At 46.2% G+C, this 15,594-nt stretch overlaps 1 protein-coding gene across 1 annotated transcript in view; it reads right to left on the bottom strand.

The window, feature by feature from the left end:
- Positions 1-14,590, bottom strand: part of BACE2 (beta-secretase 2) — a 51,126-nt gene extending 36,536 nt beyond the window's left edge. Inside the window, exon 1 of the mRNA XM_015646117.3 lies at positions 14,172-14,590. Coding sequence (XP_015501603.1) covers positions 14,172-14,495 — 324 coding nt within the window. The 5' untranslated portion in view covers positions 14,496-14,590. The remainder of the gene's footprint in view (positions 1-14,171) is intronic.
- Positions 14,591-15,594: the final 1,004 nt, after the last annotated feature.

The following is a 15,594-nucleotide window of genomic DNA, read 5'->3' as shown; positions in this document are numbered from 1 at the left end:
CACATTCACTCTCTTCCCCAGCCATGTAAAACATTTATTCCCAACACTCTCACACCCTCACTGGGCCCAGCAGAAGACCAAGAGTATTTCCCCATAATCTCTCCAAGGTCTGCACTGCTAGACTGGGAGGAATATTTCTTTTCTCCTGCCTGAAAAGCAATAATCTCTTTCTTTACCAGAAGATTACAAAGTGCTATCTGGATTAGCCAATCTATCCATGTTTAAGAGCACTGCCTGCTCCTGTAGTGGAGATTGGTATAAAAAACACAAATGCTAAAATGACAGATTGCTCTGAAGTATAAACTTGCTAAACTAAATTGTGAGTTGAAATACGAGCATCTGACTGTGGGACTGATGAATAGTCATTTTGAAGAAAAATATTACAGGAAGTGCTTTATATATATTATCATTTTGACAATAAGGGAAGGCTATTATGGTTTAAAGACAAAAAAAATAGTCAGCCAATCAATCCTGGTAACAAAACAAAATATCTATTCTTCATTTCTGCGCTCTCCTTCCTGCCAATGCCCTCGGTTCCCCAAACATTAGCATTCTTTCTGCACATGCCATCTCATGTGCTATCTTATTTTTCAGGCTGAAATTTATTTGCTGTGTCTAGATTTATCATACAACACATCCATCCTATTCATGCTACATGAACATGCTTTGCTGTTGAACATAAGCCATTACTTGCTTATCTTAGAGCTGTGTGAATCGTAGCAATTTTGTCTCACTGCTTTTTCAGGAAAGATTAACCTTTTTCCCCTGTTTTTTTATTTTTTCCCTCCCTCAGATACGAGTCTCACACCCTGTAGCAGACAAAACCAGGTGTGTGAAGCAGCTCTGTAGTTCACATAAACCAGCTGCAGCTGAAGTCATGCTCTGCTCTAAGCACTGGGTTTTAAGGAAAATCTGAACTAATTAGAGAGTAACAACAATAATCTAGAGGTCTAGAAAAAACCACCTGTTGACAGGCTTTAAATGGCTCGAGAAGATGAAGGAAAAGCGTGATAGGGGGTGCCACAGAGACCCCCAGGGAGCCAAACCTTTCAGAAGGAAGGGGCTGCATGGAAAACAAGAGGTGCCTTCATCAACCTTCCCCAGGGTATCCACCAACACTTAACAACAAGGAGAGTTAGCAGAAATCCTCCCAAATCTGAGTGAGGAATATCTCTATATTTGCTGTACTTGTACCACACACGTTCCTGAATGGAAAGATAATGAGTGCCTAGATAAATGGGGGATTAAAAAAGCCCCCACAAACACTCTGAAATTCAAGAACGAATGCATGAGCATCATGCATCAGCTATTCGTGCTTAAGTGCACACAAAGCTCTTGTTAAATCCAAAAGCCTGTTTCCACCTCTTAGTAGGTGTAAAGGAACTAAATTAATAAATTTCCTGGTAACTACAGCACAGCACTGACGAGACAGGGAGGCTGTAAGCCAAATGCCATTGGGAACAACTCTCACATTTAACTGCAAGCCTCGAGAGGAATCCCAGTGCCCACGCAGCCTTGGTTTAGAGGCAGGCTAAGTCTAAGCCCTGTGCCACGTCCTAAATTAGCAAGAGTCTCATACAGAGCTATGCCCTCCCTCCCTGGAGAGCAGGGTGACTTAAGGTGCTGGAGAGACAGCTATTAATTCAATAATCCCATAGCTAAAAAGAGCTTAACTCTTGGAGATGTGCTTGTGAATGGCATCACCCATTTCACAGGCTCCTTCTCAGCCTAAAACCCTTCCTCACCTGGGAACCTCAGAGTGTCACCACCACCACAGGGCAGACCTCCAGGGCACTGTCCAGCAGGATTCTGAGCTCTTTGGGATGCCACATCAGATGGAGCTAAGGATGCTGTAGGAGGAGCTGAGGAGGGGGAGAGCTTCCAGCTGCACAATAAAGCAGGGCACTGTGGTTAAATGTCTGCTGTGGCTGTTCTGATCACCAGCACTACTTAGGGCATGATCTTTCTAAAAACTATAAGCATTTCAAAGAATTTTAGAAGTTGAGCTTTTTTAAGGGATTTAAAAAAAAAAAAAGAGAAATCATGCTACTACATTACCTTTCAGAATACAATATTAAGGAGGGCTTTTTGCCTTTTTTTTTTTTTCCTTGGGTTAAGGAAATGAAATCAGTAAGCCTACATAAATGTATTATACCCAGTGAATGATTACAGTTAGAAGCTGCATTCAGTTCAGAATTTCAATTTTCCAAGGCTTTTGCTCTCCAAAATTAGCTTCCAATTTATTTTGTCAGGTCATTCTTTTCTTTTCCTCTATCGCTCATTAGACTCAGCGAAACTGCTGTCAAATAAAAAAAAATATATATAAAAAAGGGCATTTTTAACTCTTCTTCTGTATCTAGCTTCAGAACTCCTACAGTACAAAAAAAAATGGTTTGTTTGGAAATTAAATCAACAGCCCTCCAACTGCAGTGAGACCAAAACAGTTTTGTACACATGTACAGAGCCAAGCCATGCCAGCAAACTCAAGAAGGCTTGAAGTGACTAATCTTTAAACCTTCCTCCCCCTGTAGGTGAGTCACTGCCCATGTTTACTGTGCCATCTGGAAATAATAAAATTCATCAGGGGAAGGAAGCCCATTCCTAATGTTCTTGTGCTTAGGCTAGGAGGTGTCTCTAGCCTCATGAGCACTGCTTTTTTTTTGGTGATCTCCCTTCTGCCAAAGGCACCACAGCCCCCTTGTCCTTCAGCAGCAGGCAGGAACCCTGCAGGAGAGCTTCAGTCCCACTCCTGTGTTCCCACCTTCTTTCAAAAGTCTCCCTCACACCCAAGATCTGAACTTTAAACTCAATTTTAAATAAGATCCTGGATTTCAATTACACTGGAGATGTGAAATCAAGTGCCAAAGCTGCTCCTTCAATACTTTAGAAGGTTTTTGTTTTGGTTTGTTTTGGTTTGGTTTTTAGGGAGACTAAAAGGAACATAGGGAATGGTTTCAAATTGAAAGAGAGTAGGGTTAGGTGGGATATTAGGGAAAACTTCTTGCCTGTGGGGGTGGGGATGCCCTGGCCCAGAGAAGTTTTGGATGTCCCTGGATCCCTGGCAGTGCCCAAGGCCAGGTTGGATGGGGTTTGGAGCAACCTGGGACAGTGGAAGGTGTCCCTGCCATGGCTGGGCTGGAACTGGATGATATTGAATTTCTCTTCCAACCCAAGCCCTTCTATAATTCTATGATTTGAAGGCAGTGAATAACTTTGAAAAAAAGTCTGTATTTCAGAGGTAAATAGAAAGAAAATGAAACTTGCAGTGAGAAAAATCAGATTTTTCAGAAGGCTTCATGCCAGGTCTGATCTCTTACCTCTCCTCCCTGCTTAACCTCACTCTTGTAGTGACACAAATTCTTTCCAAGTTTTTTTCTCCCCTTCCTCTATCAAAATGTTAGTTTTGGAGACGAGTGTTTGTTAGCAAAGGTTTTTCAAAGCCTGGAGAGCTGTGAGGAGGAGAGGTGAAAGCAGGACACTCCTGACTCATCAAGTCTTTCCCTTCTCCCCGGAGCGAGCTCTTCCCAGCAGCACTTCCAAACCCACACCGTGGGCCACCACTCATTAGAGCATCCTTCTGACTTCCCACTTCCAGGAATTCCTCCTTACGTTTTCTTAGTGCTTCTCTTCAAGGACACTGGATGCTTAGAGATTTTTTCCAGTCTGTTCTCCTAAAATGCTGTAACAACCCAAAGTGTGTGAGTTTTCCCTGAGTTTTCTCTATCCACACACCACACCAGTGACCAACCTCCCCAAAACATGGAAGTCAATGGATATGATGCCATGGCAAGACCCAGCTTGCTGCTTAAGACAAGTTCAGGGCTCTGAAAGCAGCCTGTCTCTCCTGAGGGCCAGGAAAGCCCAGACATTCCCATGTTCCCCTGGTGATATCCCTGGATTAGCTGGCATAGTTGGATTTGGAGAGGTAAATAAACAAGCCCACACCTTGGCAAGCCAGCTATGAACTCCCTGTACCTCAAGGCACCATCCTCTGCTATAAAAATGCCATGACTTGTTCCTCAGGCCCGATTTGCAGCACTGCCAGGTTTTATTTAACACGAGATCTGGGTTGTGTCAGCCTGAGGAGCTGAAAAGGCCGATCCCACCCTCTCAACTACCTTGAACCACCTCTTCCTCACCTGTCAGAGCAGCTCCCACCTCTTTCCTCCCTTTCTGCCCAGAAACAGCCACCATCCCACACTTTCACACACCTACTGGGCTGGTAGGATGGTAAAGGGACAAGACTGGATCTGCCAGTGCAGGGGAGGGAAGGGAAGGAGGGAAAGATCAGGACAGAACCCACCAGTTCATCTCTGTCAGCCACTAAGACTGGAAATTGGTTATTCTGATCGTGTTTCCTGATGGAAAAGTTGTGCCACACCTCTGGGGAGATGGTGTAGGGTCAGGCAGCTTCCCTCTGCTCCTGGGCCATCTTTGGTGGCCACAGGAGTGTGCACAGGCAGTCCCAGGTCTCAGAGCACAAACAAGGTGATGTAACTCCAGTGGTTTTATTTCCCTGGCAATTAATAAAGGGAATACAACAGACGGGAGGCTTTTGCTCCCCATTGCACCTGACCTATTTAGGATATTGCCAGGCAGAGTTTGATTGTCATCATGGGTGTTCCTTGGAATTATACAGGGGAGTTCAAAGGCACAAACAAAAAACAGCTTTATGCTCTATATTAACAGGGAGGACTATTTGACTGGGGGGAAAAAAAGAAAAGGCAAAAAAACCCCAACCTGTTAAGCAATGTCATAATGATACATTTGATTAATTAAAAATAAGAATCAAGCTTTTTATTCATATTTGTTCTAATGTTTTTACTTAAAAAATTTGGCAGGACAATTTAAAAGGCAGTTTTGATTCTCAAGTGAAATAAGACATGCTTCTAAAAAAAAAAAATTCTCTTTTTTGAAAGCAGCACAGTTCCTCCCCTGCTATTGGAGTAGTTTATTTCTCTCTCTCCTTCTCAAACATTCATACTTTACTCTTTCCCCTGGCTAATACTGGAGAGGCAGCAGCTCTGGGAAATGAACCAGCTTTGCCCGTGGCTCATACATCATTACAATTGTTAACCAAGTTCCACTATAAAAATCTTGATTACACAGGAGAACACGGAGGCATGCAGGAACACAGCTTCATTTCCAGATACCAGATTGAGTTTGGAGGGCAGGAAGTTAAAGGGCTTTGTTATGCTCTCAGGTTGATCAGGTCTGCCAGGACACACCATAGCAGCAGACGTCAGACAGCTCCCTACAATCCATTCCTCCACACAGCAACAACTCCAGTGTAGGAATGAGCTTCCTTCTACTCTGGCCAGGGGTTCCATCCCTCTGTGTGATGGTGGATGGGTGATGGGAGCTGGAACTGGATGGGCTTGAAGGTCCTTTTCGACCCAAACCATTCTATTCATACCAGTGGAGCTGACAGTGCTCAGGGCACTGGAATTGTGGAATTTTTCCCACTGGCAACAGCAAATGCTGTTGTGCACACCTGCCACAGAGAAAAGCTCCCAAACCTGGACAAAAAGCTGCAGGTAGTACCACTGGCATCTGGTCACTTGCCAATGACCAAAGGTCATTCAAGGTAAGCCCTAAGGCTCAGCAGAGTGCAAATGAAAGTTAATTTTAGCTGGAACATGTAGCACACAGCAGCTTTCAATAACCACAGCCCCTGAGAAATTTTGTGAACTTTCCCCATCCCCCACACTGCTTATCTCAGTGGTTCAAACGCAAAAATCTGGCACTTTGGATCATGTGAGATGTTTGTGTTATTCCCTGAAGGACTTTGCTTCTGAGAAGTAATGAGAAGATTATTCTCTGACAGTTAAGCTGAAGCACTGTGACTGCATCAGATGTTACATTGCTCCAGCAGCTCCCAGACTTTTGGGAAGTGTGACCACCTTTGAACTCCTCTGTCTTGTTTGCAACCTGAGAGTTGCTGAGAAGAAAAATGAATGAATTAGATAAAAATCTCTTTAGTCACCGAAAAGGTAGGATTGATGAATCATTTTCTGACACGCCTCACACTTCACTCTTTCCTGTAGCAGACATCTGCCAGGCAGCACAGTGAATAAAGGCACAGCCTTTCCAAACCATGCTTGAGCAGCACAGCAGTGCTGAAGTGCCCTGAAGAGCTCAAGCTGGTGTTGTGTGCTCTGGCTTCAATCACAGAGCCATGGAATGGTTTGGGTTGGGAGGGACCTTAAAAATCACCTTGTTCCAACTCCCTGCCACAGGCAGGGAACCTTCCACTAGACCAGGTTGCTAAAAGCTCCAACCAACCTGGCCCTAAAAAGGTGCCACAACTGTTATATTCTTATACTGCAGACACTGACAGTCAAGGTTTCTGTATCAACAGGTATCACCATGGAATTTTGGAAGTAAAGTTTCCATTTACATAGGAAAAAAAAAAGTGAAGGAAAAAACCTCCCTCAAGATTTCACAAAGTCACAATTTTGAGAACACATCCAAATCCTGCAGTCAAAACAAAACACACCACTATTTTATTTTCTATGCCAAAACTATTGCTGCCAGTGGCATTCTTCAAATTCTTTTCTGCCCGAGTGCCGCAATAAAATTTTCAAGTTGGCACATGAAGGACCCAAGCTTCCATATGATGACAAAGCAGGTAAGCCTTTTGTTCCTGTAGAAACCCCAAATCCTGATCTTCTCTGGCATAAAGCTTCTTATGGAAGAAAAGTAGGAAGCAGAAAGAGCCTGGGTGGTGAAAAAATTCTCACATCTGGCCTTGACCTGAGCCTGAGCATTAGGTGGGCTCCAAGGTGCTCTTCTAAGAGCCACTCTCACAGGCAGATCCACTCACAAATATCAAGGAATTATCTGAGAGATGGCTGCCAAAAGCATCCAATTATTTTCCCCCTGTCAAATGGCAGGAGCTGGCCTTTAATCCCTCCCTCAAGTGGAAAGGTGACTTTCGAGTTGTCATGTCTTTTTCTTTAAAGCAAAAATGCCAGTTCTGAAGTTTTGGATCCCTAAGGATGGATTCTTCCCTGTCTTTAGAGAGGAGAGGCTTACCAAGTGTTACTGCAGCATTAATACCTTTTCTCTTTTAAAATAAGACCAGACTGGGATGTGAGACCAGCATTTTCCCTGAACACACGCAATCTAGTTTAACAGCAGTTTTTGCTAGTAAATAGGTACAAAAATAAGCCAACCATAAAGCTAAATAAAATCAAATAATTTTAGTACTTGCAAGCTGAGCAAAGAGGACAAAATCCACAAGTAATTTGTTTTTCACAATATCAAATTATTAGTAAGCAGCGGTGAGGGAAAAAAGCATTGCAGAGTGCAATTACTGTCTTAACAGATTCCCTTCAAAAGGGCCTAATTATGACACATTAATTGTATTCACTGAATTGTAATTTTCACTCAAATAAGATCTTTTTCCCCCACCTAGCTTGCTTTCCTCAAATTCCCTCCCCTTGATACCCCACAGGTTTCGTCTGTTGGAGAAGGACTCTTAAAAAAAAAACCAAATTGAAAGTCTAGAACATTCGTCCCCAGCCGCTCTCCCCGTAAAATACTCTCAGACATAAAAAAGGCAGCGAGAGCAATAGGAAAGACAGGTAAACGAAGAATGAGGGAAAAACCCCGAGGGAGGAGTGAGAACAGTGGGGAGAAGGTGCTATTTTATCAGCCTTTGGCAGAAGAGGGAGCAAATATTGACTCTGGCCCGAGGTTTCTGAAGGCTCCAGGGCTGACTTTGCTACGTGGCTGCTCTCGGATGTGCGCGGCCAAAAGTCCATCGGAAAGCCACGCCTGGAGCAAGGCTGTTGGGCAGGCTGGGCCCGTGGGCAGCAGCAGCTGCCGTGGGCAAGCTTTCACCCTAAGGGGGAGAAGTTTTCACAACTCCTTGGTGAGGCTCTCAGGTGATCCCAGGCTGCTGCATCCCTCGCTGTGCCGCGCACGGAGGTGCCACCGCAGCGAAACCAGCGCTGTGGGGTTGGTGCACACTCGAGATCCCTCGGGAGATGCTGGTGGTGGAGGAGCATCCTGAGTGTTTCAAGTTGAGGGAAAAGCGTGGTGGGTCGCTCAGGCTGAGGTTCTCCTCTCAGCTAGGCTGTTAGCAGCCCGGGTGAGCCGGGTCCTGCCAGCCCAGCTCCATAACACCGCGATCCATTCACGCGGCGGTCACAGAGGTTTTTCTCCTCCAGTGCCCCATGATGGGGGCACGAACAGAAAGGAAAATAAAATTTATCTAGTATGGGGCTACTTTAAGTGCTTTGAAGGGCACTGAGCTGATGGATACAAATTCAGGTGTAAAATTGACCTCAGAACACGTTCTGTGTTTGCTTCATCAGCTTGGACCTACAGAGCAAGCCCAGGCTGGAAAGCAGCAAGATGTTGGACAGGCCTGTCAATAGCAGGAAAAAACACTTCCCTTTTTAGGGCAACTGAGAGCTGCCTCCTTTACTTTGAAGATTTGATCTCAAGCCCTAATCTATGCTGAAATAGAAGCAACAAGTTCCTTCACTTATTTACACAAGTTGTTTGTAGGATTAAATCTGTTTTTTACAGCCAGTAGGAAAAGGGGGAGCGAGGTCCGTCCACCTCACACTGGCGAGGCACATGTGAGAGCCATTGTACCAGCTTCCTTTCTCAAACAGACCTGTACTTGACAGTGACCAGACAACACTTCAGGTCAGACTCCTTTCACTTACACTGAGTGAGGAAATTTCAAAGGTAATAAAATGTGGAGGCGATGTAATAGCTAAGGTGTCCTTACATACTCGAAGTCGTAAGTGCTCTTCAGGAAAATGAAGACCCCTGCAAGGTGTAGTAGCTTTTAAATCTGTCTTGCCAGATGCAATCCCTAGAGCTCACAGTCCTCTAGTCAGAGAAGGGGGGAATAAAGAGAAAAAAAACCAAAACCAAAACCCAAACAAAAAGAGAAAGATTTCTTCCTTAATAATCCAAATGAACCAAACACATGGAAATTCCACACGGGCTTTCTTTTGTTCACTGTTTCATTTTCATCTCATTTCTACACCAAATCCCAACTAATTTACACTTCATTCAGGCAGAACAGTTATTTGCTCGCCCTCTACTTTCCTCTTTCCAGATTTAACTGATGCTTTTTCCTTGATAAGGAATGAAACACAGAGTGATAAAAAATGTGATTCTGACACCTATTTCTACCACCCCTGCTCCTCACAACCCCTCCTCCCCACTCCTCCTCTTCTGCCCCAACCCACCAGGATCTGAATTCAGGATTGCAACAACCAGAGACCCTGGCTAATAAAGCTTTCATCACTTCTCTGAAGAGGAGAAAGCACCTTTAAAGGAACAGTTGGTGGGGCTCTAATCCCTGACTCTGGGAGAGAAGCACGTCCTGAGGAATGACCACAGCGAGCCTCTTCCATTCAGTGCAATTTGCACTCATATTTTGGGTTATTTCTGTAGTACAGGCTCTACTACCTCCACAAAGTCCCTTTTGCCAGGGCTAATTTTGGATGGAAGAAGGTGCCAGAATGCTAATTTGTAAGGGCAGGGACTTTTTGGTCAACCCAAACCTGGTATATTTGTTTGCTTGTCTTGGGTCAAAAACATCACAGCCTGCCAGGCCACAGCCATTCACTTCACTGTATTAGTCCTGAATTACAAATGCCAGGTCCTCGTCCTTTTTATTTTGCAGGTATCCAACAACAACCAAAATCGATTCAAATCACCATTTAAAAACAGGAATATTTTGCATTTCATTGCTATTTCCACTAGGCAGATCTGGAGGGATTTTGATGCTGCCATCTCAAAACACTCCAATGCACCATAGAACTTGTCTTTGCTTCTCAGCCTTTTGTTTTTTCAGCTGTCATAAAGAACTCAAAAATAAATACAAAAGACCTTAGTAATTACTAAAAAAAAAAAAAACAACCCAAAAAACCAGAAAGAGAGGTTTGAGATGGAACCTGCCTTCTGATATTTGAACAAAGAAAGATCACCTTTTAAAACTCCTTGTATCTAGGAAGACAGTGAGCCCCTTTTCAGCAAAATTAAGAAAGCAGAGCTGAGCTTGTTGGGGAATAGCACAGTGCCAGAAATCAGATTACAAGAGTGGTTGAATCTTTCCTCACATCTTCATTCCTTCCAACACTCAGGGAATGAGAGCTACCACCAATTATGGAAAAATTGCTGCAAGGTCAGAACTTGTTAATGTGTGTGTACATCACTTTCAAAACACGAAGACGTAAATTCTGAGTCCATGACACACTAGAGGTATTTAATACATATCCTTCTTTATCATTCCTTCCTTTAATAGCTGGAAGAAATGGAAGGGGAGATAACCTCCCACCAATTATGTGTGAGCTGAAGTTTGTGTTTTGCAGCAGAGGTCGTGAGACCCAACATCCACACCGACCTGAAAACTTGGGAGCAAGTTCATAGAGGGGGTTTTTGCTCACCCCATGCACAGAACAATCTGCCATTAGGATAAACAGCAGATATAAAAGCCTCTTCATGAACAGAATGAAAAAGTGACACTGGAAGGAAGGAGCTGTGACATTCAGAGCACAGGTTGGATCCTTCTGTCGTTAATCAGGAATAACATTTACCTGTTCCCAGTGAAAACACAGCTTGGAAATGCAGTGGGATCAGCAGGACTGCCACCATCTCGTACAAAATGAGGCAGTGGTACTGTCCCTGCAAACATTTAATGCAGTCCAGATGGACTTCAAGAAAGCTGTGAAAAACATGAGGTTTTTTTAAGAGTTTGACTATTCTTTTGGTCAAAAGCTTGTAGGAAAAACAAAATTAATATGAAGAGAACTGCAGTGAAGATAGCAGAAAAACCCTAAATGATCTTCGATTCAATTTCTCACAGTGCTTATAATCTCAGGGTAGGCAAAATAATAAAAGATAGAGCAAAGGAATTCCACTGGATTATTTAAAGAAATAGCTAAGAACACTGCACACAATTCATATTGGGCTCTTGCCACCTCTTATTTAAATCTGAAATTGGAAGAAGTGCACCTGTACAGAAAGGTATAAAGCACATAATCCATCAGGAGTAGGACACAAAATAATGCATCCATGAAATAAGGGACAAATACATCACACCCTTCAATACATTAGACTGTTTTCAGCTTTCACATAATTCTAAAGTAGGTTTAAATGTGAATGAATAAGAATTAGTGGGAGTAATAACATTTGACACCAACCTGGTAGCTGGTCTGGAGATCTGATAGGATTAGGAAGGATATTGTATCATAAAACTGGAAATGATCAGAAACACTTTGGCTGCAAACACTTTGCAAAACTGGATTGACTGCACTGAAGTTTCCTGTCTTGGAAATAAAATAATTTTTGACTTCACACAGCTGCTCTATTTTTGTACCGTCAGAACAAGTGTTTCAGAACTGCCATTGTGAATCGCAGTTCTGTGCTGTGTTTATCTGCTATATGACAAATCAGAACTGGAACGAAAGCCAAAAAGTATGCCTTAAATGACCTGAAAAACGAAATTCTGTCATAGTAGCTTCCTTCCAAGAACAGAAATTAAAAAAAGGAAAATTTCTAAAAATGCAGCTGAGCAGTAAAGCGAGCCCTGTAGTGCAGAAGCCTTTCACAAATGTTCATTCCCCATTCTGGCACAGCAGCTTCCAATACTTGACGCACACGCTCCCGAAGTCATGGGCACCAACACTACTGTAACCACGACATCAAATCTGGGTCCTCTTCTCACAGCCTGCTGCCTGGTCGTGGTCCACCCCTGCCCTGAGAGCATCTCCCCATCCCCTCCCTGCTCCTGTGCAGAGCAGCAGCCGTGCCATCCACCCTTCTGCTCCGGGAGCGCAGCCGCGCTGCGCCGCCGCTCTTCGCTGCCAGCATCCTCCTTCCTCCTTGGCAAAATGTCAGGGCAGCACTCCTGCTCCCTGGGCTGGCCTGGGAACAGGCCTGGCTGAGGCAGGGAGCTGGGGAGCCCCAAGCTGGATTGGTGCAGGAGCAAAGGAAGGTGTCCAAGCACCGCTTTGCAGCGCAGGTTCTGACGTGAAGCAAAGTCAGGTTGGGAGGAGCGTTTGAATCGGGGAAAGATTTTCCTTTTCTACACCATCATGCACAGCCCACTCCCAACTCCAGCAGCGACTTGGCCAAGGAGCTTAACACAATCCAACGCTTGGCACTATCCAGACACTTGCTTTTAGTAGCAGCATGTGAAACATTCAAGTACCAACAGTAGCAGCTTTGTAGCTTTATACTACTCCTTGCAAAGCAGGAAAACAACAAGTTACATTTGTGATCTTTAAGTTTTCAGGTTTCAGGCAAGGAACGAGATAACAAATTCATCCTCATCGAAAGTATAGAATAAATTCTAACTGTACTCCACTGAGTCATTACACACCAAGATCTGATTTGGGAAATAGAAGCATTTATAACCTTACGTACAACCTCAGTGGGTCTACTTGTGAATAAAACCTCACATGTGCTAAACCACTGGTAGTCTTTAAAATAATAAACTTTGCAAGAAGTCAGAACTAGTTCAAAATAGTAAAAGTTTTGCAATCAGATTCAAAGCATGTTTTTTTTTTCATGTGGAAAAAATAAAAATCAGAGGAAAGTCTAGCTGAAACCCTCCATCACCTGTAATACAAGTGATACGAGCTGTTAAGCATAAGAGAAGCCTCTGGGTGTACTGAGGGCAGCACATTTCTCCCTCTTAGACCTCCAGTCATATTATTAAAGGCCTGTCACATTTTTCCATCTCCATTTCTTCCAATTTCAGAATCCCCCTAGACATGTAAGGAGATAATAAGCTTGATAGTCACTTTTCCTACCTGAAATTATTTTTTTTTTCATCTAAGACATGCTGAATTGGGTGATTAGTCCAATCAAATCTGGTGCCTTGATTCTGGCAGAAGCCAATATTGAATATTTGAATGTTCCCTGGAGTTATGAAGCACACACCACACCACACTAACAGAACTAGTCAAATATGCATCACTCAACACGGAGGAAAAAATTATTTCATGGCCTCTATGGCTGCTGGGCCACACCTTGATAAGTCAGACCTAGTTAAGATTTTTTTTTTCTTTTTTAAATCTCTATTTATTGATCAGAAAACAATGCCAGCCTTTCTCAATGCATGTATTGATCCCAGTGTGATACCTTTTGATTAGAGAGATGATGTGGCCAATCCTCTTACATTTGAGGGGCAAAAAAAGAAAGAAAGAAAGAGCTCAGAGACGTCCAGAAATGCAATGACGGCTGAACACTCCCCATTGGCTGCGCATTTTGGCATTCATTGGCTTTTTATTACGTAGGGGAGTTAACCAGAAGAATAAAGATTTTTTTTTTTTTCTTCTGTCTACACTGGGAACCAAAGAACCTAAACTCCTGAAGCAAACACAAAGTTTTGAAGGAAAGCCCCGAGGGCTCTCAGGAAATTAATCCCCACTCAGCTGACTAGTCATCCCCACCAGCAGCTCTCCTCCTGGGGTCTCATGACACACATGAAAGAGCGACTACACGGCAAAAAAACCAAAAAACCAACCCGAAACAAACTTCAGCCACGCTGGTGGAGACAGAGAGAGAAGATTCAAGGCGACACGGTTTATCTGAAAACGATATTCAGAACACACACTTTCTTTGCCCCGTTAATGAGCAACTCATGGATTCCCGACAGAAGGGGCTGGTTATGCCCAGCCATCACTTAGTTTAGAAGGAAGATGCCGAGTGATTCTCCCGGGAGCACTGGGAAGATCTACCAAAGCACCCAATCACGATGCAGAGCAGCTTAAAAAAGCAAAGAATAATAAAAAAAGCAGCCTCTGTCTCTAAAACACGGTCAGTTCTACCGGCAGAGCTTCGGATCCAAGCGCCGTGACACAGCCTAAAAGAAAGCCTGGGGGCCAGATCGGAGATTTCCCGAGCAGGGGCAGGACAGGGCACCGGGGGATGCTTTTCTCCTTCCTGCCCTCCCTGCCGGCCCGCGGAAAGTCTCAGCTCTGCCGCCTCTCCCCCGCGCCGGGCACCGGCACCGTCTCCCGGGAAGAGAGGGGGAAAGGGAAAGGGAGGAGGCGCCAGCTCCGAGCACCGGGACAAAGTTGCTTTGGAGCAGGGGGGGCTGCAGAGTCGCTCCCACCAAGGATAAGTTTGGTCCCCTCCTCCCCGTGCCCCCCAGCGCCCCCGGCCCGCAGCCCCCGGCCCGCTCCTACCGCCTGCGGCGGGGTCCCGATCAGCATCTCCAGGTAGTAACCGCGGCCGGAGTCGCCCTGGAGGTTCTCCACCATGGCTAAAAAGTTGAGGGTGCCGCCGGGATCCGAGGCCAAGGCCAAGCCGTCCGCAGCCCCGGGGGCATCCTGCTGCCGGCTGCCGCTCGCCGTCCGCAGCAGCACCGGGGCGGGCGGGGAGCCGGCGGGGGCGGCGGGGTGGGACACGCGGAGCGGGAGGGAGAACAGAGCTCGGCAGAGCCCCGCCGTGCCGGCCAGGAGCAGCAGCAGCAGCAGCAGCAATCCGGGAGCCGCCAGCGGCGTCCCCATCCCGGCGGCAGCGCCGGGGCCGGGAGTCGCTTCCCAAGTGCGGCGGCTCCGGCCGGAGGCAGCGGCCGCCTGGCTGCCAGACGGGAGCAGCCGGGGAGCGGGGGGGAGGAGGAGGAGGAGGAGGAGGAAGAAGAAGGGAGCGGCTTACCCACGCCCCGGCTCCATCTCCCCCTCCCCCGAAGCGAGCTCCTCCTCGCGTTTCTCCCGCACGGCCCCCGGGCAGCCGGAGCGCTCGGAGCTCCGTGCGGGGAAAGTTGCTCCGACCCAGCGGCCACGGGGAAACTTCCCGGCTCGGCTCTGCCCTGCCCGCAGCCCCGCTAACGGAGAGGACCGGCACGGGGGGGAGAAAAGTTTCATCAAGGCTGAAAGGGCGAGCGGCGGAGCGGGGAGCCGGGGGCTGCCCGGGGCTCCGGGCTCCGGCGGCCTCGGGGGAGCCGCTCCCATCGCGGCCCCGCCGGAGCGGAGGATGCGGCCGGGCAGCACCAGGGGGAGGAGGGGATGCGGGGTCACTCGGGGATGCGGGAGCGTGTCCCCGTGTGCCGGCTCACAGCGGCTGGTGTGAGGAGCGGGCGTGTGTGTGCGTGTGGAAATTCATCTGCCGCACCGGAGAGAGCGAGGCACGCAAGGCTTCTGCTTGAGAGAGCATGCGAGGCTTTAAATGTCTTCATCATGCACGGAATTAATAACTGCAGTCAAGTGCGGCCTTTTGAAAGATGGGAACACTTAGGGTGGAATTAGTCTCGACATCTCTGGAGTAATGACAATGCCTGATGGATCGTTGGATGGAGCGAATAGTCCAAAACCCTTGAAATGGGTTTTAGACTTGCTGGGCAAGTCTAAGCAGAGTCACTCTGTGGTTGTTTCTGGCTCTTCCCCCAGTCCTCGGTTGTAGATAAAGTTAAAAAATATCCGGCTGAAGTCATGTGTGCTCTCGGTGTCCCCTGATCAATTTGCTGTCCTAGGCAGCCACCTGGTCACTCCCTGTGTGTAAATCTGTGCCGAGCTGCACTGAGATCCTTCCCCTGCCAGAGTAAACTGAAAGAGCTCCCCCTTTCCTTTCCTTGAGCTGGAGTAATCGTCCGCAAGATTTCCAGGTGTT

This window comes from Parus major, chromosome 1 (genome assembly GCF_001522545.3).
Source record: "Parus major isolate Abel chromosome 1, Parus_major1.1, whole genome shotgun sequence".
Lineage (NCBI taxonomy): Eukaryota > Metazoa > Chordata > Aves > Passeriformes > Paridae > Parus > Parus major.
Note: the sequence above shows the minus strand (reverse complement) of the source record. Positions and strands in the feature narration are given on the sequence as shown.